Raw genomic sequence first — 22,097 nt, forward strand, 5'->3', positions numbered from 1 at the left:
CCCTCGGTGTCACTGTTAATGGCCGTGTGCTTCGTGTGGCAGGGCAGAAAGGAGGAGACGGGAATGATGTGGGTGGTGGACAGCAGTGAGGTAATGTGGAGAGGGTGATATCATGGTACAGACACAAGGGCTGGGTGAGGGCTTACGAAGTAATTTACTGGCACGCGTTTAGCCTGGTTTCCCTAGGAAATGAGGCTTATACAGTCACGTTGGGTGGATGTATGTGCACATGCTGAAATAAGGGAGAGGCTGCGGCTTTTGAGTAACCCTTATGAGACACCAGAGAGTCCAGAGGAGTGATATTTACAGTGCCCAAGAACAGAGAAAGATTCAGTTGGAGCGTGCACTTTATTAAAAACAGGAGAATACATCCACCCATGAGACATACACTTGTATGAGTCCAGGATTCATTTGCTCTGCTTCTCAGGCAACAGCTTGTTACAGAATTTTAGTTGCACGGCCACTTGGGCATACGCCTGTGTATCTCAGAGTTTTCAATCCTGTATGTATAACAAAATGCTTGGTATAGAAGTGGTGGTGCCTGGAAAGTTAAGTGTCATCAGCAATGAAATATTAATGTATGTAATAGAATAATATCTTTCCCACAGAGTAACGATTCCCAATTTTTTGGCCTATCAGAGCATTGCAACCTTCAAAATTTCAGGCAAGCATCCTTCACCCTTATAATGAAGCTTTTAACTGAAAGTGTTTCATGATACAACTTTGATTGTGTAGCCAGCAATGATGAAACACCATCTCCAATATGTGAAAACAGCTTGAAAACAGAACTGCAGGTGCTTTTGCCGTCCCTTTATTCTAGTGCTTCTGATTCAAACTCCTTGTTGCGGGTCCATCAGGAAAGAGCAAAGATTCCTGATAGATTTATTTCTTATTTGCTTAGCTGATGCACACTGCTCCTTTGCAGTTTACATTTTCAAAGAGTGAAAGCAAGTTTGGAATAAAAGTTAACATTTCATCAGATACTGTGTATTCGGTTGTAAAAGGTGTGCCTTTGTATGGAGCGCTGAGGCTCCAGTGTCCGTGCTGAAATCATTTTGTGCTGCCTGTGATGGAAGAGAAAACACCGTTCTGCTAACTTGATAAGCTTCCTGATGCGACAGACCTGCTGCTCTACCTGCGGATGGGTACTTTTGTAGCTGGAAAGCCACAGCTGGTCGCAGTTTTCACATCCATGCTCCCACAAATCCCTGTGACTCTTCCACTGTCATCACCTTTCCATGAAGAGCTAAGGACTGGTCGCTCACAGTCTGCCAGGATTACTCTGACCTCGTCTTCACACACAACTTTTATCTGTTTTAAGCAGATAGCTGTAAAAATGTCTCTCTTCCCTCATGCTTCTGTGGTAACATTCTCTCATTCTAGTCTAGGAGATGCTTTTTGGTTTTCACCCTGACCCATCTCCACATATAAGGACTAACTTGAAGAATAAGCTTTTATAGATCAAATGCCAACATGTAAAGGAGGATTAATCCTTTAACTTGTGCTTCATATTCAGTTCTTAGATTACACAGGGAAAAAAAATGCTCATGGTAACCTATATAATCCAGCACAATGGCTAATCGCGTTTACATGAGGTGACTGCCCAAGTTAGCAGGGAGAGAGCACAGGAGCTAGGAGATGCCTTCTGGCAGTGTGTTCCCAAGCGTGGTGGAGTCACTTGTACCTCTGGAAATAGAGAGCCTCCTTGCATAGCACTGCTTGAGCAGATCGGGCATCAAGAGGCCAGAAATCGATTAATCTTTTAAAATGTATTTATCATTTGCCACTCGCTTTTGCTTATTGCAGTGCTTGTATCAGGGTGACTCAGGATGAGCCTGATCTTAAGATGCTTCTGCAAACTAGAGGCTGGCTGAGTTAGCCATAACTCTGCCAGAGCTGGGTCAAGGCAATCAATTCACTCCAAAACAAAGATGCATGTTGTGAAGGTGAGTTTAAAAAAGGAAAAATACAGGACAATGAGAACCACACTGCTCAGCATCAGCGGTGAAATAATTAGACATCTCTTCAGGGTAGATTTATAGGCCAGAACCGAGCTCTGACTTGCTGTGGAGGGTGCTTTATAAAAGCAGAATTAGTAGCAGTAGTCCTAAAAAGAAAACAGAGCAAGGCAGCAGAGCCAGAGTGAGCACAGCAAAAGTGCACAGCTCTGACCTGATCCAGGATAACTCTTTTTCAGTTTACCCCTTCCAGCAGGATGCCTGGTCCCAGTGAAGGACGAAGGAACACACACCAGCACCTCCCACGGCGCCCGCCTGTGTTCAGGGCACGGCAGAAGGCAGGGCAAGTGGACAGCTTGTGGGCAAGCGCTTGGTTACAGAGCAAGATGGGATTTCTAAGGCCAGCAGCGTCACTTTTGGTTACAAACAACCTCAAAACTCAAGGAAAAGCCCTTGACAGCTGGTGTCACTTGCTGTAAGAGAGGAGATTTCTGTATTTCAGGCATGGTCACAGAGCACACCCGGGACAGACAGTCTCTGCCTTGTGAGGTCCAGCCTTCCAGCCCCGGCACTACCAGAGGCCTCGGAAATTCAGACCTGGTGAGATGAAACAAGAGGATCACGGTTAGTTACACAAAAATGATCACCCACCCCATGGGCCCGGCAAACACCCAGCTAACTGGTTAACCCAGCTTACCCAGTTAACCCAGCTAACTTTGCCCAGCTAACACCACAAGGCCAGGGCTTCGTGCTCAGGCATTTCCACCTCCCTTCACCCCACGTATCGCCCCTCTGGCTGTGGTCAGCACTTGGTCCATCCACCAGGCAGCAGCACGCGCCCTGCCTCAGGACGAAGCCCCATTTCCAGAGTTTTTTGTGGAAAAACCCCGCTGCGCCCCGGTTCCCCGTGGTGCCGGAGGAGGGGTCCCCACACACCGACCCTCTCGGGTCCCCGAAGAGAGGCCATGCCCGTGCCCCGTGCCCTGCCCGAGGAGGGGGTCGTCGAGCAGCAGGACCCCCCCGGGGCGCCCCAAAACCCCCTCAGGGGCCCGGGGCGGGGAAGGGGGCGGCGGGGGCCCGGCTGCGAGGCCGGGCGGGCCGGGGAGGAGCCGGGCCCGGGGCGGGGGGAAGGCGGCGGGGGTCGGGCCGGGGGTGGAGCCGCGGGCTGGCGGGTCGGGGTGAGGGGAGCCCTCCCCTTCCCTTCCCCTTCCCTTCCGAGCCGAGCCGAGCCGGGGAAGGCGCCGCCGCGACCCGTCCTGTGCCGCCCGCAGCATGGTGAGCGCGGCCGGTGGAAGTTTGGCGGCGGCCGCCCCCTCCCCGGCCCCGCGGCCCCCGACCGGCTCTCACCGGCTCCCCCCTTTCCCCGCTGCCTTCTCTTGCAGGTCTGGAAAACTCTGCCGCTGCTCTGTGCCCTGCTGGCCGCCGCCCGGCTGCGAGCGGAGGTAGGCGGGGGGCTGCGGGGGGCGCTTACAGCACGGGGGGGTGGCCCGGGCTCCCTGCGGCCGGGCTGGGCTTTGCGAGGCACCCCCTGCCCCTTCTCCTCCCTCCTTCATCTCTTCTTTCATTATTTTTTTTTTAATTATTATTTTTTTTTGCCCCCCCCCGTTTCCTGCCCTGACCTCCTTTCCCGCACCATTTCCCCCACAAACTCGCAGACCCCTGGGGGCTGGTGTGAGCGGTGCCCGAACCCCCCGGCGCTGCAGCCTCGGTAAAAGTGAGGTCAGGGACAAAATATTTGATAATTGTGGCAGGGAAATGTGGAAGTGATTTGAGGCAAATGAACTCAAGCTGGGCTGGGGAGGGCGGCCGAGCGCGCTTTCCGCAGGGAAGCGGTCCCGGCTGGGGGACGGGGTGGGTCGTCTTCCCGCGCACATTTTTTCTCCCTACATATTTCTCCCAGATGGCCAGCCCCACCCTAGAGCATCACAGTTTGGCTCTGCGCAAAAATGTATAAACACTTCTGATTCCCTACAGAGACTTTTCCCCTTCCTCCGCCTTCCCGCCGCGGCTCTCTGGGTTGTGGCAAAGACGGGGTTCGTAGGGGAAAGCCGCTCTTCCTCCGTCCCCATCTCTTCGGCGAAGTCCCCACAAACGCCGGCCTCTCTCTGGCATTGTTCATCTCGCCAAAGCTGTAGCACACGAGGTGAGGCAGGGCGGCCGCGAGCGGACCCTGTCCAAGTAGCTCTGGTGGCAGCTATCGAGAAAACCGAGGGGAGCGGGACCGAGCAGCGGCGTGGGCCGGCGTTTCGCAGCTGCATATGCATGATAATATTGTAATAGACTTTCTTCTCGAGGCGTGACATACTTATGTAGTCAGCATTTCCGTGCAGCCCCCTCCGACGCTGTCCTGAAAAAGCCAGAACGGTTTTATCCGTTTTTCTTAGGAATCATAAATATACTTTAACCATTTCTGGTCAACGTGCGGCAAAACCTCTGACAGAAGGAAGTGTCCGGCAGCGCATCCGTAAGATGAATGGTAATAGCAGCTAAGTAATAGGGGCAGTGGTCTGAGTAAAGCGTCGTGGAGCCAGGAACCAGCAGAAACACATCAAAGATGTGTTTGGCCTTTGATTTCTGATTTCACTGGCGCTGCTAACATTGTGTTGACTTCTGCTTTTCACCTAGTGTACCCTAATTAGGAGAACCTGGATGGCTGCCCAAGTACAAGCACTCTAACATTTCTGTGCCTCAGTGTCCTCATCTACAAACCGGAAGTAAGAAAAATGTGCAGCCATTATCCTCAAAACTTGCTCTTAAAGGCCAGTTCGTGCTTGAGTGGATAAACGAATGATGTGACTGCTTTCAGAGGTAATGGTCCGGGTGTCAAACCAGCAAATTGTTCAATTCCAGCCCAAGTTCAGCAAAACTTGGGAGTGACGGCTGGGGTTGGTTCCAGTTTCAGGGAAAACCAACACCTCAGACAACTTTTCTGTTGGGGATGAGTTTGATTCCTTGCTGCTGGTGGTTGCTGAGTGGTGAGCATCAGTCCACTCGCAGGAATCACCATCAGGGATATCAGGAGCTCCTCATTTACCGGGGAGCAGGCTGCACGTGAAGGGGAGCTGCTTGCAATTCAGATGGTCGCTCCCTTCTAGACGTTCTTCACTACCACTCCCTGGCATCTCTGGCATTTAGTAAGATTAGTGTGGCATTTTCCCACGTGGTTTTCCCTCTCTAGATTTGGGAAGTGATGACTCTCAGTTTCTTCTGTTTCCGCTGCAGTCTGCAGTTAGTGCCTTTCAGTATGTTCGGAATATTAAGGCTGAGCCTTAAGCTTCTAATCCATTTGTAGGCAAAACTGTATCTGAGCGGTACTGGGTTTTTGCAGAACACTCATTTCTACAATATTGTTAGGTGCATAATTAGAGTCTTGAAAGAAAGAAATTGCTTCAGTAAATGTTCCTGGCGTGATTTTGTGCAGACTGGAAAATCTGAGCCGTGCCAAAACTTGGGAGCTTTTCTTGGCCCGGTTCAGTAATAGTCACAAGAGCAATAGACGATGAACTGTACTCCTCGGATGGAGGCCAGCCACCAGCTTCAGACAGCGCTTTTGGTCTCTCTTTTCCTGGGTCAGACTTGCAAGGAGGAGGCCGGTTGCTGGTATTAGCAGGGATGCTGAGGAGGTGAATCTGCTTGTGTTCTCAGCTCGGGCTTTCCTGAGCAGATGCGGGGGGATTTTGGGAAGCATCCATCACGATAGAGGAAAAGGGCGAGGCTCAAAAAGTCTGATGAACGTATTAGAAGTTAAACGGCAGGCCCGTAACTCGATCAGTCGTTCATTTCCTGCTGGAGCAGTTACCTAGTTAGCACTGGAAAGGAGTCCAGTCGCTGTTTGACTGCGTCCACGAGGTCCAGGAGCACCTCTACCGGCGGTACCGCTGTGCTTACACCAGTGTTTCGACATGTCCCGTGTGGATACTTGCCTCAAAATAACAATGAGAGTTTTACTTTTTTCACTGTACCTTAAGCCGGATTCCGAATCTGCAGGGAAGTTACTTTTCATTGTGGATTTCGAATGTTAGCAAAGATCTACGCCAGCATGAGCATATTGGTGCGGGCTGTGGACGGATGTCCTTTCCACTTTGCTGTCCATTCGGATTGATCCCTGAGACCTGTAGCTGTTTCCTTGAACTATCCTTAACCCATTTCTGGCCAAACAAGCCTGCCCTTGGAAAGTGTTGTGTAAACAGTTTGAGCTGACTTAACTCATTTTGGCTAGAAAGAAATAGAGGAGGCGGTCTAGAGGATCTCCTCCTGTGAGGAGATCTACTGACAGATCTGAGGGGGTTATAACCCCCAAGCAGCGCAGTGATGACAAGCATCTGGGAGCAGATTTATAACCTTTTCTAATAGCACAGAGTTTGCAGTGCGTACATCTGCTGTAGCCCTGGGATTCGTTTTTTCACCCACCTCCTTTTCCCTCTGTATAATTTTTCCACGTGAAAAGCCGCGAGGGGGTGTCGGTGGGAGAAAAAAACAAAGGTTTCGGCCAAGTTCTGTTTGCTTAGCTCATCTGAGTGCTTTCTCTCTCCATCCAACTCAACTGCTTCTGCACATAAAGGTGACAACACTCTACCCCTTCAGAGCCCTGTGTTCCTTTGCCAGCGGAGTGCTCTTGTGCCCCCAGGGGAGAGGAATCTGAGGGTTCAGCTGGTCTTTGTAAAGCCTCATGTACTTCTGTTGGGCTGTTCGCAAGAGTAAGCCTCCTTTGGTTAAACTTTTCCCACGTTTTTGCAATGATGAAGACTAAAACCTGCCGTCTTGATAAATTAAACTTAATAAATTACAGTTGAGCTCCTGAAGCTCTAGGACAAGGCCATAATTTGGACCTCAAGCCATTGTTTTAACAAGTATCTATTTGCCTTTGAGATTTATTGGTGGTCTTGGTGCTTGTTTGTGTCCTCCTGGCATTGATATTTGGTCCATGGCAGTGGAAGGGAAAGACGCTGTGGTGCCTGTCAGATGGGTAACGCAGGCTGTTTCTAATCTGCACTGTGCATTAAAACCCAGCAGTTACACGTAACCTGCTAATGTAATAAAAATACAGCTTCCCATGTCTTGTTTCGCAGACTCATCTTCAGTGGGAGGAAAGAATTGCATATTTTTTTTTTCCGTGAGCTGATTTTGGAGCGATAGACATCTTCTTCCTTGGAATCCCGCCCTCTAACTCCAGGCCGAGCCCTGCTGGTGCTGCACCTCGAGGCAATAAGTGAATCTGCCAGGGTGCAAATTCCTTGCGGGTAATTAACAGGGGGCTGCTGCTGGGGGCTGCTGAGGAGGAAGGGACTGGCTGAAAGACTTCTGGTGCCTGTTTTGTTTTCCAGCTGCTGTTACTGGTACAGCTGCTTACCCATCAGGAGGCACTGGGGCTCCTTTGATCTTTCTTGTGTGGAGTTACACGAGCTGGGGAATGTTTTTCTTTGGACAGAAGAGAGTTTGTCACAAATCTCAGCCAGGTGTGTCTTTCCAGGCTCACGAGACTCCTATTACCGTGCTGGTTTTACCACATATCCCGAGGTTGGTTCCCAGAAATGCCATTTTTAGCTGCCTTGCATCCACCTTCACAGAGGCATCAGCTTCTGCTGCGCTGGGGTGTCTGAGCTACACTGTGAATAACCAGCATCAATTTGGAGAGATTTATCCTTCATGGCATTGTCTCCAAGCGTAGCAGAAGAGAAGACGAGGCTGCTGTAATGCTGTGAAGCTCCTTCCAGAGCTGGCTCTGGGTGGCAGGCACTGGGATGTACACGTCAGCTTTCCCTGAGGCTGCCAACTTTGCCACAGCTAGTGGGTTATCACTGCATGGTTTGGGTTGGAACGGACCTTAAAGCTTGTTAGATGTCAACTGGTTGGAGCAGGGGCTTATTTGCTCTTGCATGATGGGGCTCTGATTGCAATTCCTAGGCATCCTAGTACTGAATAAACAAACGGCAGATAAACAGCCCTGGAGGCTTCAGAAAGCACAGATAAATACTGCCTGTGGAATTTCTTGAGACACTGCACCTGATGTGGAGCATGTCAAGGGGTCCATAGCCTGGGAAAAAATTGGAGGCTCCTTTTGGATAAACAGGCTGGGAAAGAGCAAAAGAGATTTGGGATGGATGATTGGGGAGGGATTTGGTATCTTATTAGCTCAGCTGCAGGTGGATCCCACGTTTCCACTGTTTGACAGCTACGCAAATATTTTGGCAGAAGAAACTAAACACTGCTTGGAGATTGGAATGTGTTTTGTCTCACTGGGGTGAGGGTACTCATTTTCCTGTGCTGCTGAGGAAAATACTGAATGCGCCAGGAAAACCGGCAGATTGAGAGGAAAGACTTGATGGAGCCCTTCTCTGCATGGCCATCGCAGGGTGGTTCCCTGTGTAGTTTCTTTTGGCTGTGCTGCATCAACTGGTGTCCCAGAGATGGACCTCTAAGCACTTTATCTAAATACTGTCGTACCACGTAGTGGAACCCACAGTAAACAGCTTATTTTGTTGTTTCTTCTCCTTTCTCCTCCCCTAGTTTCATTCTGCTACCCTTTTATGGAGCAGTGTAGCCATAAGCATGTAAACTTGTTTGGTTTTTTTTTTCCTCTTGATTATATGTCTGTAGAGGGCCTTGCACTGCCAGGAGCAGCAAACCAGACTGAGGGAACAATGGAGACAAACAGAATAAAACAGCATGGGCAGAGCAGCTGGGTGTCAGTGGTAGGTGCGTAGTTCCTGCACGTCTTATGCTCCAGACCAGGATAGTGATGGGCTTGGAAGAGCAGAAGGACCAGGTTGGAGAGCTGTTTGTCACCCGCTGCTGGTTGTCATAGTACATGTTCCTCCTGATCCCGTCCCTATTCCTACTTCAGGGTCTGAGACAGGATCAAGAGACCTCGGGAGTGTGGAGCTTCCCATGCTTATTTCTTACCAGCTTTTCCCCACAATGAAAGTTGCCAGGAAATGATAGAAGCTGCAAAGGTTACCTGCAGCCAGAGACCACTTCTTTGCTTCTTTATCTGGGAGAAGACCTGGGGAGGTAGTAGAAGGACCTACTGCAGCGGTACCCTTGACAGGTCCAAGATTGGAGCCTGACACTGTTTTTCTCAAGGCTTCCAAGTTCGGGAAGGGGAGAAGGAGTTAAAACCTTGGAAGAGAAGGAAGCAAGAGTGGGGTGCCGGGATGGGCCAGCAAAGAAACCAGCCCCTGATGGAGTCATGTCCTAGCACAGGAGCCTGCGGCCATCAGAAACACCACCCTGGGCTGCTCCTCCCTCATCACCCCTCTGCCAGGGCGAGGGATTTTGGGGTGTGGGCTGGGGGCAGAACAAGGGGTTTCTGCCCATCTGCTGGGACAGACGGAAGAGTTCAGCAGGCGCTGGCAAGTTGTAGGGTTAGCCCCCAGCAGCAACGTGCACTCTCCAGGGATGGCTTTGGTTGTGGAGCCTGTTGCTGTTTTCCCGACAACAAATCGATCTGGAGCGCGGTGCCTGTGGGGCCCCTGCGTGCTATAGCAGCCCCTGCCATTGCAGTGCTGGTAATTGTAGCCCGGAGCCAAGAGCTTTCCTTCTGCATGACGTAACTCCTTGCATATGTACTCTTTGCTGCTCTGGGACTTTCTTCTCCTCCTGTGTTTTGGCCACTTTTTCATGTTTATGTTTGAGGAAGCTGAAGTTATGAGGGATTGGAATTACTGTCTCGTTTCCTATATGTAGGAGGAAGAGATTTCCTCAGGGGATTTTTACTATGTCTGGATCGTTTAGTTGTCTGGGTGAGTAAAATTCCTCAGGGATAACCAGAAAGGTTGTGACCCAGCTCCGGCCTGCAGCACACTCATTCAAGCCCAGGAGGCTGGAAGATTAAGGTGGCAGGAGACCAAGCACTCACGTCGAAGGCACTGGCTTGAACTTGGCAGAAAAGCCCTGGCGTTCCCGTCTGAGGACAGCATGTTTGTTCCGCGTGATGCAAGCTCTGGGGTGTTCCAGCCCCTGGGCGAGGAATTCCTCGTGAGTGATATCGGCCTCATCTTCTTCGGTCGGTGCCGCCTTCTGCAGTGTCCCTGCGGTGGCAGAGCCACGTGTGGCAGAGGCACCGCTTCTGATGGAGATCCAGTCAGCTGTCCCCGGGAACGGGGACCGGACCCATTGGTAGAGAGTGATGTGGCAGTGAGCAGGGTGAGGAAGGAGGACATTTTTCTTTCCTTTTTTTCCCCCCGTTTCTTTAAAATTGCTTGATTTATGCCCAGTCCAGAGTTACAGAGCGAGTCTGGCACACACACATGCAGATATTGTTCCCTGCAGCCCAAGCTAGAGGGGCTAGTGACAAACACAATAGTGCTTTCAGGGGTGCTCTTTTCGGGATCCTTCAAAGCATCCCTCATTAAAGAAAGACCAGCTCTTCTACGAGGTTTCGCTGCATGCCCAGGGATTAGAAGCTGCTCGTACAAACTGTAGCCATTAGTGTCTTGTCAAATCCAGTTTTACACATCCCCGCTAAGCGATGTCCCCTTCCTGTTCTGTGAAAAATGATACCACGCTCTGGAGTATCTCAAAGTCAGTAAGTTTATCTTGATGGCCCTCTCCTATGAACAAGGGGACCATCAATCTTGTTATTCTGTCCCAACAGTCCTAATTATGCGCCTGTGCTCGGTGATAATTGGTGTCTCCCCCGTGCAGTTGCACACACATCACAGGTTTATGGGGCCCCTCAGCTCCACGCATAGCCCACCTCTTTTCATCTCCTTCTAGCTCCCTTCCTTCTGTCAAATCAGAACATTTTTTCCCTGGCTGCCTGAAGAAACAGAGCTTTATGTGATCATCTCTGCTTGTTGGTACCTTTGAACTTCCTCAAATAACTTTTAAACCCATCAGCCAGTTTTCAGCCATGTTTAGCAAAGGGTATTAGGTTCCTACAAGATACTGCGCGCCTCTAAGGTCTGTAAAAATAAAGACTGTGGTGCAGTAGAAAGGCTCTTTTACAGCCCTTCCTGAGGGAAAAGCTCCAGTGTGAGATCAGCTTTTACTACAGACCGGAGAGGCATTTTGTGAGCATTCCCCTTTGATCACAGTTTGTACTTTCTTAGTCACCAAATGCAATCAGCCTCAAGACAGGAATCTGTAGGAGACAGCTTGTAGAACAGCTTGTTGTTGCTCCTCTTTGCACTTTATGGTTTATCCTTCCCTCTCTGATACCTTGGTGCTCAGAGCTGCGTGCAGCCCCCCAGGAGTGTGCCGTGGAGGAAGAAGGGCCAAAGCACTATTAATCAAGGGGTACAAGGCTTGGTTTGTTACCCCTTGCACAGAGCCAGCCCTTTCACAGAGCACCTTGCCGGTAACTCCAGCAAACCAGATCTGGCAGTGGGGAGCAGAGCAAAATTTGCAATTGTTGCAGATTATTTGGGGTTTCTGATCTTCCTGGGTAAACGTCGAGTCTTGCAGTGGTATGTGGATAACCCTCGTCCACATAGTGTCAGTGCAGTGCCCAAACCACTCCTAACTTTATGCACGTGAAAGGCTAAGGAGGCAGGAGAACAGCTGGGTGTGAATATGTCCCCACAAATCACTGCCAAGCTGCTCTGCAGTGCAGCAGCGTGCATTGATGGGGTGAGTTAGGCTGTCCTGGCTGCAGGTTCAAGGTCAGCAGTAAACCAGCATTAAACAGAGACAATGGTGGTTCTTCTTGTGTTCAGTTTTATGTTTATTAGCTGTGGGGGGGGCAGATTAAAGGGGTCTCTTGAGCAGATGAGGTTCAAACATCTTCAGAGCCTGCCTGTGGGCACGAAGAGAATGCAAGCGGAGTCTTCTCTCCAGATCCGTTTGTTCCTGCGCTTAGCATCCCACCATGATTTGTGTGTAGGCTTTGGGCAAGGCACTTAATTCCTCTGAGCTGTGGTGTTCACGTCTGTGAACCAGGAACAACAACTGCGCTGTGCCTTCCTCACAGGAAGGTTTATGAAGCTGAGTGCATTCTTGTTAAGAGAAGTTTAAAAGTAAAAGCTCTGGCTTGGAAGGTGCAGCAGGCATTGCAAAGAGTTATTGTCCTTAACAGCGACAGAAAGAGTGAGGAGGGTGGGGGTAACGTTTGGACCGGAGTTGCGGTGTGATGGAGTAATTGATTGCCAGGCAGTAAAGATGTGCTTGTGTAGGCCACGTCTGAGGTGGAGCCCTCCGGTGAGAAGGAGGAGGTGCTTGGATGTCTCGATGGAGGCAGAGGAAGGGCATAAGGGGGGAGAGCTGGGGTGCATGGCATCGGTGATCGTGTCTCTAGAGCACGTTTGCTCTCAGCATGCATCTCCTGCCATTTGTCGCTCGGAGGGAGCAGCCCGGAGGTGTGCTGGGAGGGGGCACTTGACACGAGGGTGACACAGAGCTCCCCGTGAGCTGCAGGCCGAGGGTAAGCAGAGATTGGGGCACGGGGCATACTCGCTTGCTTCCCCTGACAGGTCTATTGAGGGCTGACGAGGGAGGGAAGATGGGTTAGCGATTTCCATTGGTTGTCATGGTAACTAATGGAAGCTACCTTTTTTTTTTGTCTGACATATATGAAGATGTTTGTTAAAACAACTAGGAAACATTTCTCTCTCCTTTTCTTAACATTTTACCTGCTGCCTTCTGGACTTAAAAAGTACATTGTTATCAGTGTATTTCTAAGGAGGTTGTACACAGGTTTTGAGTGCTGTGAGGTGTGCGCTGGGGATGAGCCCTCGGAGCAGGCTGCTGCTGCGCCTCTTCGCACCCCAAAACCTCCTGCAAGGCTCTCCTGTGAACATTTTCTCACCAAGAGACCGAAAAGTAGGTGCCCGAAAGCACAGGTCGGCCGAGTACTGTTTCCCATGTAAGCAGCTGATTAGCTACTCAGAAAAAAAAACGAGGCTGGATGAACGGGAAATAATAATGCCAATTTATCAGCCAGTGAGTTGTCAGGCTTACTGACACAGGGACGGTAAAGAGCTTTGAGGATTTCAGATTAAAGGTGTGGGTGAAACACAACGTCTTATTATCACTATTTCATGTAAACAACAGCATATCTTGTCTCTAAAAATATGGCTGTCTACCAACTCTACTGACGCTAAAAGGAGCAATTTTCCCTATAGATTAGTAGATGATGAGGCCATAAGGAGTGATTGTGCTTTATGTCTTATGCCCCCTTGCCTGCTACAGACCATATATCCAGCTTTGTGATGAATTCCATTTGCTCCGGACACTAAAGCGTGTCCTGAAAAACATCTAGTCTTGATTAAGTAATTACCACAAATGGAAAATACCACTGCGTTTGGTATGTTGCTGCGGCGGTTAATTATCCTCGCGCTGTTACACCTCATTTCTGGCTTGCGTTTGTCCGCTTTTGATCTGCGGATGTTGAATCTTGTGCCTGATGGCGGAACAGAAGAGGCCTTGGGTACCTTGCATCTACTCCCCACCAGTACAGTTGTGGTCTGTGACAAGGATCGCGGCCAGTCTTGTACTTGACAGGCTGAACAGCATGAGCCCCTCAGGCCGTCCCCGTGTATGGGATATTTCCTAGCTTGGCCTCCACGCATTGTGGTCCCCTGTCCCAGCCTGGTGGCTCTGCCTTGCTCCTTGCCTTGTGGTGACATGGCATCTCCGCTCGCTGCTGGTGGGAATCCGCATGGCCTCGAGCAGTGCAAACTGTGTGAAGAAGAAAGGCAAAGCCAGCAGTGCAGCCTGATTTAGTGCCGGGGAGATCATACACAGTGTTGGAGGCTGGGTCTGTTTATAGGTGAGACTTGGTTTGGTTTACGTGCAGGCGTCAGGCACTGAGGCCTGCACGTAAAGTGAGGGGGCACAAAGAGCAAGCCGGCTGCCTCCGCTCCAGCAAACTCAAATCATTACCAGCAAGCCTGACCCAAACTGGATGCAGTTAGAGGTGGAGACGGCCAGCTTTCTTGCTGTTTGCTCCACCCTTCTCAAAAGATGAATTTCTAACCAAATAACAATACAGGAATTTGTTCCAAGAGCAAATCTTGCTTGCATGCTGTCCCAAGGGCATGGGCTCAGCTCTGAGATGTGCTTGTGCAGGGCTTGGCACGATCTGGCCGCATCTTGACTTGGACCTTGGGAGACTTCTGCACTTAAAGTGCGCAATAAAGATTCAGATGCTATTAAAATACCCTTTTCTGTTGCTTCGTTTCCAGCTTTGTCTTTAAATATGGATGTTTGGGGCTTTTGTCTGCTCTGAAAGCAAGTAGGAAGCTCAGTGCGTTCATTGTTCTCGGGTCCTCCCAGTTCTCGCTTCAGGAAGGCTGAGTGGGTTAGGGTGAAGGTTTGTGCTTTCATAGCTTGAAGGCATCTTTCTGCAAGGCAGCCTTAACTGGGTAGCGCAGGCATTCAGATAAAAAAAAAAAAGGCTTGGGCACTTTTCCTGTGAGCAAGCTCGTTGGAAGTATTTTTTTTTGTATGGTCATTCATGAGAGGTGAGAGGAGATGGTTCGCTTGTCCGAAGCAGTCCTTTCATCCTATGTTCGGCCTCCAGCTCAAAGCCCGTTCTTTAATCAGTCTGGCAAAAGGCAACCAACTCCTGTGTGCCTCAGGGCTGAGATTTTGAAACTCGGAGCCAAATGTTCTTGTGACCTGTGTCTGTCTGAAGGAGCAGTTTTGCAATGGGCGCTATGCGAAAAGGTGAGTGCCTCCCATGCGGCTCTGTCTCCCTCCTCCTCCTCTGCTGGCTCTGGCTCCTGTGCTGCTAGGCAGCTGAAAACTGAACCCTACCCCCCCCCCCCCAAAAAAAAACAACAGATCTTCAGTTTATGCAGATCTTTTAGCTTTTCATTCTTTGTCCCTGCACAGGCATGAGAGCTGATGTGGGAAAACCCAGCGCAAGGAGAGGAAAGGGCAGGACCGCATCCGCAGCCATGGCTGGAGACCGTCTCAGGTCACGAAGCCCAGCAGTAAGGCAGGGTCCTTTGCCCCTTTGCTGGCTGCTCCTTCCCAGGCTCATAGCCCTGCTCTGAGCTTTCTGCCAACCCCCTGTACCCAGCCACTACTGTCCCATAGTGGGGCTGAGCTCACAAGGGTCACGACAAGGGGCTTGGAGGCCACCAGCAGAAACATCTCTGCTGGGATGTGGTGGCAGCGGCGTGAGAGGAGGAAGAGGAGGTGCCTCCTCTACCCTGGCCCGTCCCCTGCTACTGACCACAGCCCCCAGGAGAGAGGCCCCTTTGCTGGCTGCTCCTTCCCACTGAAACACAAGAGCATTAACTCTTTCTCAGCGAGCTGTTGTCTGTCCTGATTTAAGTCCTCTCCCACAAAAGCTGTGTCTCAGGGAGATGCCTCGAAGTGGTGGTGCTGGTTATCCTGTTAGGGTCAGAGCTCTGCTGGGAGGGGGTCTCACTGCAGGATTTTGTTTGCTCTCTGTTTTGCTTAGTGCAGGCTTCCTGTGTGGTGCTGGATAGGCAGCTGAGACCCAGGGCCATGAAGATGGATCTGTCTGTCTGAGGTTCGTGAAGAAGGAGGGAGTTGTTCTGAAGTCTGTTAAATGGTGGTACAGGTCTGGGCCCAAGTACTTCAAGGTGGATGTCCAGAGCACGGTGCTTTCCCTGCTCCCACATCAGCACATGAGATTCCTAAAGAAGAGTTTTCCACCTTGTGACTGTTTAGTTGATAATTTGGTGCAGCTCATGCCTGTCCTCAGGAAGTGTTCATCTTTCACTGTCTGAAGAACGTATTTACAGCTATCTTGGCTTTAGCACCTCGGACTCTAAGTTTAGCCAGCAGGTGTTCATGCAGTAAGTACCAGAAGTCCCAAGTTTGTTCCTTTCTGCCTCAGTCCCATCCAGCAGCATTATGTGTTTCTCAGAGTTTGTTGAAAGCATTAGGTCGTCTCGGGGAGAAGTGCCTGTATTTGCATCATTATTTTTGATGGGATTTAGCTGTTAGAAGTCAGGCACACCGCGTACTGCTGGCTGCTGTCCCAGCGTTAGTGTAGCCTGAGCCTGCTGCAGTTGCACGGTTTCTAACAGGGAAGGGGGAGGGGGGAAAATTACAAATTACAGTGTCTTGGCTGAGATGAAGGTACAGGACCCAGGCAAGATGAAGAAATGCAGTAAATTCCATGCACGGAGTGTGTAGAAGTAAAGCACGTGTCTCACGGAGCGTTGCTTTGTGTGTTTGATGGCATGTGAGGAGGGGAAGAAACAACAAGGTTTAACGGGACGTTGATGTGACCGAAGGAGCAGGGTCGATATGGCAGAACGTTGCTGACATCTTGGTGTTTCAGAGGATACGAGGCTCCTGAAAGCCTTGTGTGTGCTGTAACAAAAGAGTTGGTTTTTTTTTTAGAGGATTGAAGTCAGGCAGCTGAGGTACTGAGTGACGGTGGATGCCTGCTCCACCCTTCGGCTGAAATCGCCACCACGCAGCAGGGGTGACTGGACAGGCCACCAAGCGTATCCTGAATATGTGGAATGATGGCGTGAATTTGGGTTAGGTTTACTGTGGTGGAGGAATCAGTAAGCAGTGACATGCCAGTAGCTGCTTTACCACCTTTCGGCTCTCTTTGCTGTTCAGCGAGCGTTTGCTTTTAGAGAAAAGGCAAAAGCAGTGTCTCTTATGGATACTTGATTTAAATCTGTTTCTGCACCCTGGACTTGATGCTGCTGGCTGTGACGCTAAAGGCTTCTCACGAGCAAGTCCCTTCTCAGAGGCTGGAAATAATCTGTCTTTATGCACATGTTCCATGGAGTCAAGGGTGCCAAGTGTTACTTGCTCTCGCACTTGATGGTTCATACAGAAAGTGAGAATCAGTGTCAAGTCCCCATAAGGAAAAGCTGTTGCAGATCAGCACACACGTGGTTCCCACTCATGTTCACTGTATCACACTTGGTCCCTCTCTGGTCAGGGCTGTTTTCTTCTGGGTTACCACACTGAAATGACTCAAGTCTTCTAAGTGCTAAAGCACTTTAGAGGGAAAGGAAGGACGTGCAGCCAACAGCTAGATTGGTGTGGGCTGTCATAAAAATGTTAACATGTTGTGAATTCCAGTGAGTTGTTAGTTGCAGGCTAAAATTATTTACAGTTCCTTGCTTTTCCCATAGGATAAAGGAGCGCATGCGTGCCATTCTTTTAGTTCATTGGAATAACTTTTTGGAGCTGGTATCTTACAGGTACATCTTGCCTGTCGGTTAGCATGCTAGGTGTACCTTGAGACCTCTACAGCTTCACAGGGTCTGGGCACTGGGCAGGGAAAGACTGTGGCAAGCTTGGCAACTTTTATCCTGGGAGAGCTGTAAGACCTGCAACAAGAAGGTTTTTGTGCTTCTTTGGGTAGGTTTTTGTTTGTTTGTTTGTATTTTCATTTTTATTTCAAAGTAAGCTAGCTCAAATTATTGGAGATCTGAAAAGAAAGCTTTATTTTCTTGGAAAAACAAACCAAGATGATAAAAAACTGAAACGCAGCGTTGTGTTACCAAACCTTTCGTTGCACAACATGAGACTACGAATAATGCAAAGCCTCAAGGTGGCTTGCAGAACCCTACGTCTGTTTATCATGGCTTGGTACATGATTATAATATCACATGCTACTTCTAAAATCATTGTGGGGGGAAACAGATTGCATTATATTTATTTCCTGCAGCCTATACGTTTGTGCAAGTAGCATCTAGCGTAGCTGTTCAGCATGGCAAGCATAACATCAAGTGCATAAGAATAATGTCTGCACATACTTAAGCAATTTGTTCTCAGTATTCAAAGGCTACCATTGATTTCCTGGTGTGCTTGAGTCAAAGCCAGCTCTAGGAACACATCTTAATAAATGCTTTGGGTGTGTGAATTTCCTGGGTTTTCTTAAATCTTTGTTGAAAAAGAAAAGCCATTGTCCCTTCTGAGTTTGCTATCATAATTTTTTTTTCCGACTCACGCCATTTTACCACTGAAATCTCTCCTCTGCATAGGAGAAGAGGGTCTGGTTACATTAGGAATTATAAAAATAGCCCGTTCCTGCATTCAGGCGTATCACTCCTGGAGCCCAGCCCTGCAGAGGGCTGCCTTAGGGTCAGGAAAACTCTTGGCTTTGTTATACCTGGCTCTGGCTGGAGCCGATGGAAGATGCTCCAGTTCTTACAGGGGGCTTTGGGCTAGCGGGGACGTGACCGGTCCTGGTAACTCCTGCAGATCTGCTTTGTCTTCTGCACCCATGGCTGCCTCCCCCTGGAGCGAGCAGTAGGCAGCCAAAGCAGCCTCTCAAACAGCAGAGGAGTCAGAACAGAGGCACCTTCTGGAGAAGAAGCATCTTTCCTAAGTTCTTTAGCCCTTTTGTGTACCTATTTTCGTCCATATTTTCGTCCAAGTCTCTCCTAAGCTGCTAGGGAGACATTTTGTTCTGTTCTTCCCCTCCTTGGATGTGTGGCTGCGAGTCTGCAATCTTGCTGAAAACCGGCGGTCGTCAGCAGCTCAGTCTGATACCTTGGGCTGTGAACTGTAGTGGCTGAGGCACAAGCGTGTATTTCTTTCTGCTGACTTTATTAGGGGAGCAATAAATTCTGGCCGGCCGGCCAGGTGGACAGCCAGGGCTGGCAGACAGCTGTGAAAGCTAATGTCTTCAGCTGCTGCACTTGGATGTGCCAGAGGCTGCCTTCTGAAGCCCTTCGTCTGCTTCACTTTTATGGCTACGGGAGTTCATTTTTTCCCTCTGGAAGTAATGGCAAGAATCCACTTGCTCTCCTGTGGCGCCCAGGGACGACGTATGGTCTCACGGGGGCTTCTCCTCCCAGCCCCGGCCGCGGAGCCGCCTGCTGAGGTGCACAGACCGGGCTGCCCGCCTGCACCAGCCGGGGCTGTCCTGCTCTTAACGGGAAAGGCAAAAGTTGCCTGGCCTTCTTGCCCGCTCCCTCGTCACGTTCATTAACCGGGAAACCTTCTCCGCCGAATGCCGCCGTTGTTTATACTGCATTTAAGCAAGGGAAGCGCGCCAAATATTTTATGCTTGTTTAACTTAAAATACGTCCACAGTCAGTGCGCTCCCCCTGCCTTTGATTTAGTTCTGGCGTTAAGCGTTTACAACGCCGGGTTTCCAGCCTGCCTGGTGGTGTCTGTGCCGTTCCCCAAGCGAGGGGATTTGTGGGGAAACATCAGCTCAGCCATTTCTGCGGTGCTGGTGTGGAGGAGGACCGCGCCGCCGCCATCTTCTCGTGGAGCCGAGTGCCCCAGCGCGGGGAGGATTTGTCAGGCGGCGTTAGGCTGAGGCTGTGGGTTTCCAGCGAGGCTGAAGGCTTTTGTTTCCCTTCCATGTTTCTAAGCCTTTTCAGCACCTCTAAATGCCAGGCTGTCTGGGGGGAAATTCAGCCCTGGCAGAAGAACCAGAGCAGCTCTGACAATTTTCTCTTCGAGGAAGGAGGTTGGAGGGAGGCGTGCGGGCATGGATTCGAGAGGCAGATAGGAGAATGTAAGTCTTCTACAACGTGGTGACAGGGAGGCCAGGAAGCCAACCTGAGGTGCTCAAGGTCACTTCAGATTTAAGGCAGCACGTGGGGAACCCCAATGGCTGAAAGCATCAGTAGGGCTACAAGTGCTTGCAAGCCACATCTCAGATACTCCCTCTGATGAGAGGGGCCTAACAAAGCTCCCTGACATCTGGCTTCTTGATATTTTGGGAAAACATACCAAAAAAATTAAATGAACAAGCAAAAAATCCCATGGAAATAACCTGTCCCCAAGCCAACTGAGTTGGCTTTGGCAACTGGAGATCTGTTGTCTGTGCAGAGATTTTGGCTTCTGCTGCTGCTATAAACTTTCAAGTTTCTGGGACGTTTCCCAAGGTCTAGCACAATCACCTTTGCTGCTCATGGCTGCTATGCAGGTACCATTTACTTCTGTGTGAGCCACTGCCCTGTCATTCTGTCTTGCTCCATTGCCTTTCTTTCACCTTGGCTGCCCCCCATCCCACGTTGCAGAGCTCCAGGGCGTAAATCCCCTGAGCTGCAGCTCCAGCTGCCGTGAAAAATTTATTTCTGCTGGGAGATACACGCTGCTTGGGCGGCCGCTGCTTGGGTGACCAGGGCAAATGGCACTTGGAGGCAGTGCTTTGCGCAGGAGCCAGCTGCCCAGGATGGCCTCAGACCCTCCAGGAGTGAGTGCTGCAGGGGGTGCTGTGCTGTCAAGGCAGCCACGGGGGGAGAAGAGACCTGGGGCCACCGGTGCTGAGCTCTGGCTGAAGCTGGTTCGACGTTTCTCAGCCCTGCTGGCCTTTGTGGTGCAGGGTATTTGTAATTACATTTTGCCTTCTGCTGCATCATCTGTCTCAGCCCATTAGACCACTTGCTGGTTAATTACTTAAGCTGCCATCAAGCCTTACATTAAGAGTTATTACATCTCTCTTACTGTGGACAAAAACAAGCAAATGAAGCCATCGCCCCCAGTTGTCTTCATGCTCCTTGTAGAGATGTGGCTGCAACCGCTGGGTCCATACCCCTAACAAGCACACAGGCCTGTGCTTCTCTTCCAAAGCAAAACAAAAGACAACAGAGGAAGGTCAGCAGCGAGGCAGGAGCCCCCCACACGCTTGGCCCATAGATCCAGGCACTTGCACCAGTTTCTTCAGTGGAGCAGCAGTAATAAGGGAAGAGATACCGCCGCCTTCACAGGCAAAGGGTCTGTGATGCCTGCACACCTCGTCCACACTGGTGTGCATCCAGGCCCTGAGCTGGATGTCATGGGCGATGGCCTGCAAGAGGGCATGTAGAAGGTGAAGTGGTCCCCCTGCTTTTCACTTCATTGCTCCTCGCCCTACCCCAAGCCTGTAAAATCCTGCTTCAGTCCCTGCAGTCACACAAGAGAACTAGGGTGGTTCAGGCGGTGTGATCAGGACCTGCAAGCTGTAAGGGGAAGGATTATTCTTAACAGCAACTGAAGATTCCGAAGTGGAGTCGTCATACTCTACAACGGCGACTGAGCACATACAGACTGGTAATTTCCATACTCACATGCTGCAGGCTTACCTTGTTTTGCAAGCAAGAGGTACCGGGGTGACTCCCCTGCCAGATGCAGACTCTCGCAGTGGCTCTGCATTTTTAGCAAAACAACTTGAACAATTCCTCGAGCGCGGACAGAATAACTTAATCATGTTCTCGGAAACCACTGACCTTTTTCTGTTGACACTTGAAAAAAAAGGAAAAGTCAGCCTGAGGCAAACACCTGGGATGGAAAACTTCAACCTGAGCAGTTCAGTGCCGGCAGAATTATCAGCAGTGGAAAAGGCGGTTTCAGAAGGGGAAGTGTCAGGCTGCTTTTCAGCGTTGGGTGCTACCCCTTCCACCCGTAACGGGGCAGGGGGACGCCTTGACAGCACAGGCAGTCGATTCCCAGAATGGCCAAGTTCCCCCAGTTTTCCCTTTCTGCGTGATGTTCAGGATGCTTTCAGTCAGACGTTCTGTGGCTGTACCATCCGCCTGGGGGTGTTGCTGTCACCGGCTGAACTCCAGTCAGCTTTGCTGGGATTAGCCTAGACACGGGGGATTATTGAAATACCTGTCGAATCTTGGCGATCTGCTTTAAATTCATTCCCTTTAGTACTCTGAACTCAACTCTTGCTCCTCACTCCCTGATTAGTAGTCCAAGTTATTGCAGATGAATTTCTTACAAACACCAGCACTGAAAGGAACTGGCACCGAGGTCATTTCATGCGTGCCATCGAGGAGCTTTCGGATGGGTACAACTTCTAGTTATCAGTCACACTGGGGCACAACTGCAAGTAGTGCAGAAACAAAAGCCTGCATAACCCCGTTTTCCAGGGCACAGGTTGTGTCCCTGGTTCAAAATCTCTTTCTGGGCAGTGGAGATCCGTGCAGTAAAATCTATCTCCTGTGAAAGCTCCTCTCGTCTTCCTATCTCCCCACGTAAAATTCCTGCACCAACAGCTTCAAAGGCAATGCTGCATTGCTCAGACATTTAATACTGTGGAATTCGTCTTGGGAAATAATATAATTGTATTTTCTTCATAACAGAGCCATTATACTGTCGAAAGCAGAACTTTCTGTTGCATTAGCCAACAGCAAGCAGAGATTGCTGGGAAAAGAAAGTGCTTAGCTTAACCTCAATTTTTTACTAGCAAGAAAAACGGAGTGAAAACAAAATGAATTTATTATGAAATGGATTTATTTCTGGGCTTTCTTATTGTGCTGTTTGCTTTCTTTGAGGGTGTTTAGAGATGATTAGCAA

At 50.0% G+C, this 22,097-nt stretch overlaps 1 protein-coding gene across 1 annotated transcript in view; it reads left to right on the forward strand.

The window, feature by feature from the left end:
• The first annotated feature begins 3,146 nt into the window (after positions 1-3,146).
• FSTL1 (follistatin like 1) overlaps positions 3,147-22,097 on the forward strand; it is a 38,452-nt gene continuing 19,501 nt past the window's right edge. Inside the window, exons 1-2 of the mRNA XM_035314763.1 lie at positions 3,147-3,233; positions 3,341-3,400. Of these exons, the coding sequence (XP_035170654.1) occupies positions 3,231-3,233; positions 3,341-3,400 (63 nt within the window). The 5' untranslated portion in view covers positions 3,147-3,230. The remainder of the gene's footprint in view (positions 3,234-3,340; positions 3,401-22,097) is intronic.

The sequence above is a fragment of the Oxyura jamaicensis genome, chromosome 1 (genome assembly GCF_011077185.1).
Source record: "Oxyura jamaicensis isolate SHBP4307 breed ruddy duck chromosome 1, BPBGC_Ojam_1.0, whole genome shotgun sequence".
In the NCBI taxonomy this organism is placed as follows: Eukaryota; Metazoa; Chordata; class Aves; order Anseriformes; family Anatidae; genus Oxyura; species Oxyura jamaicensis.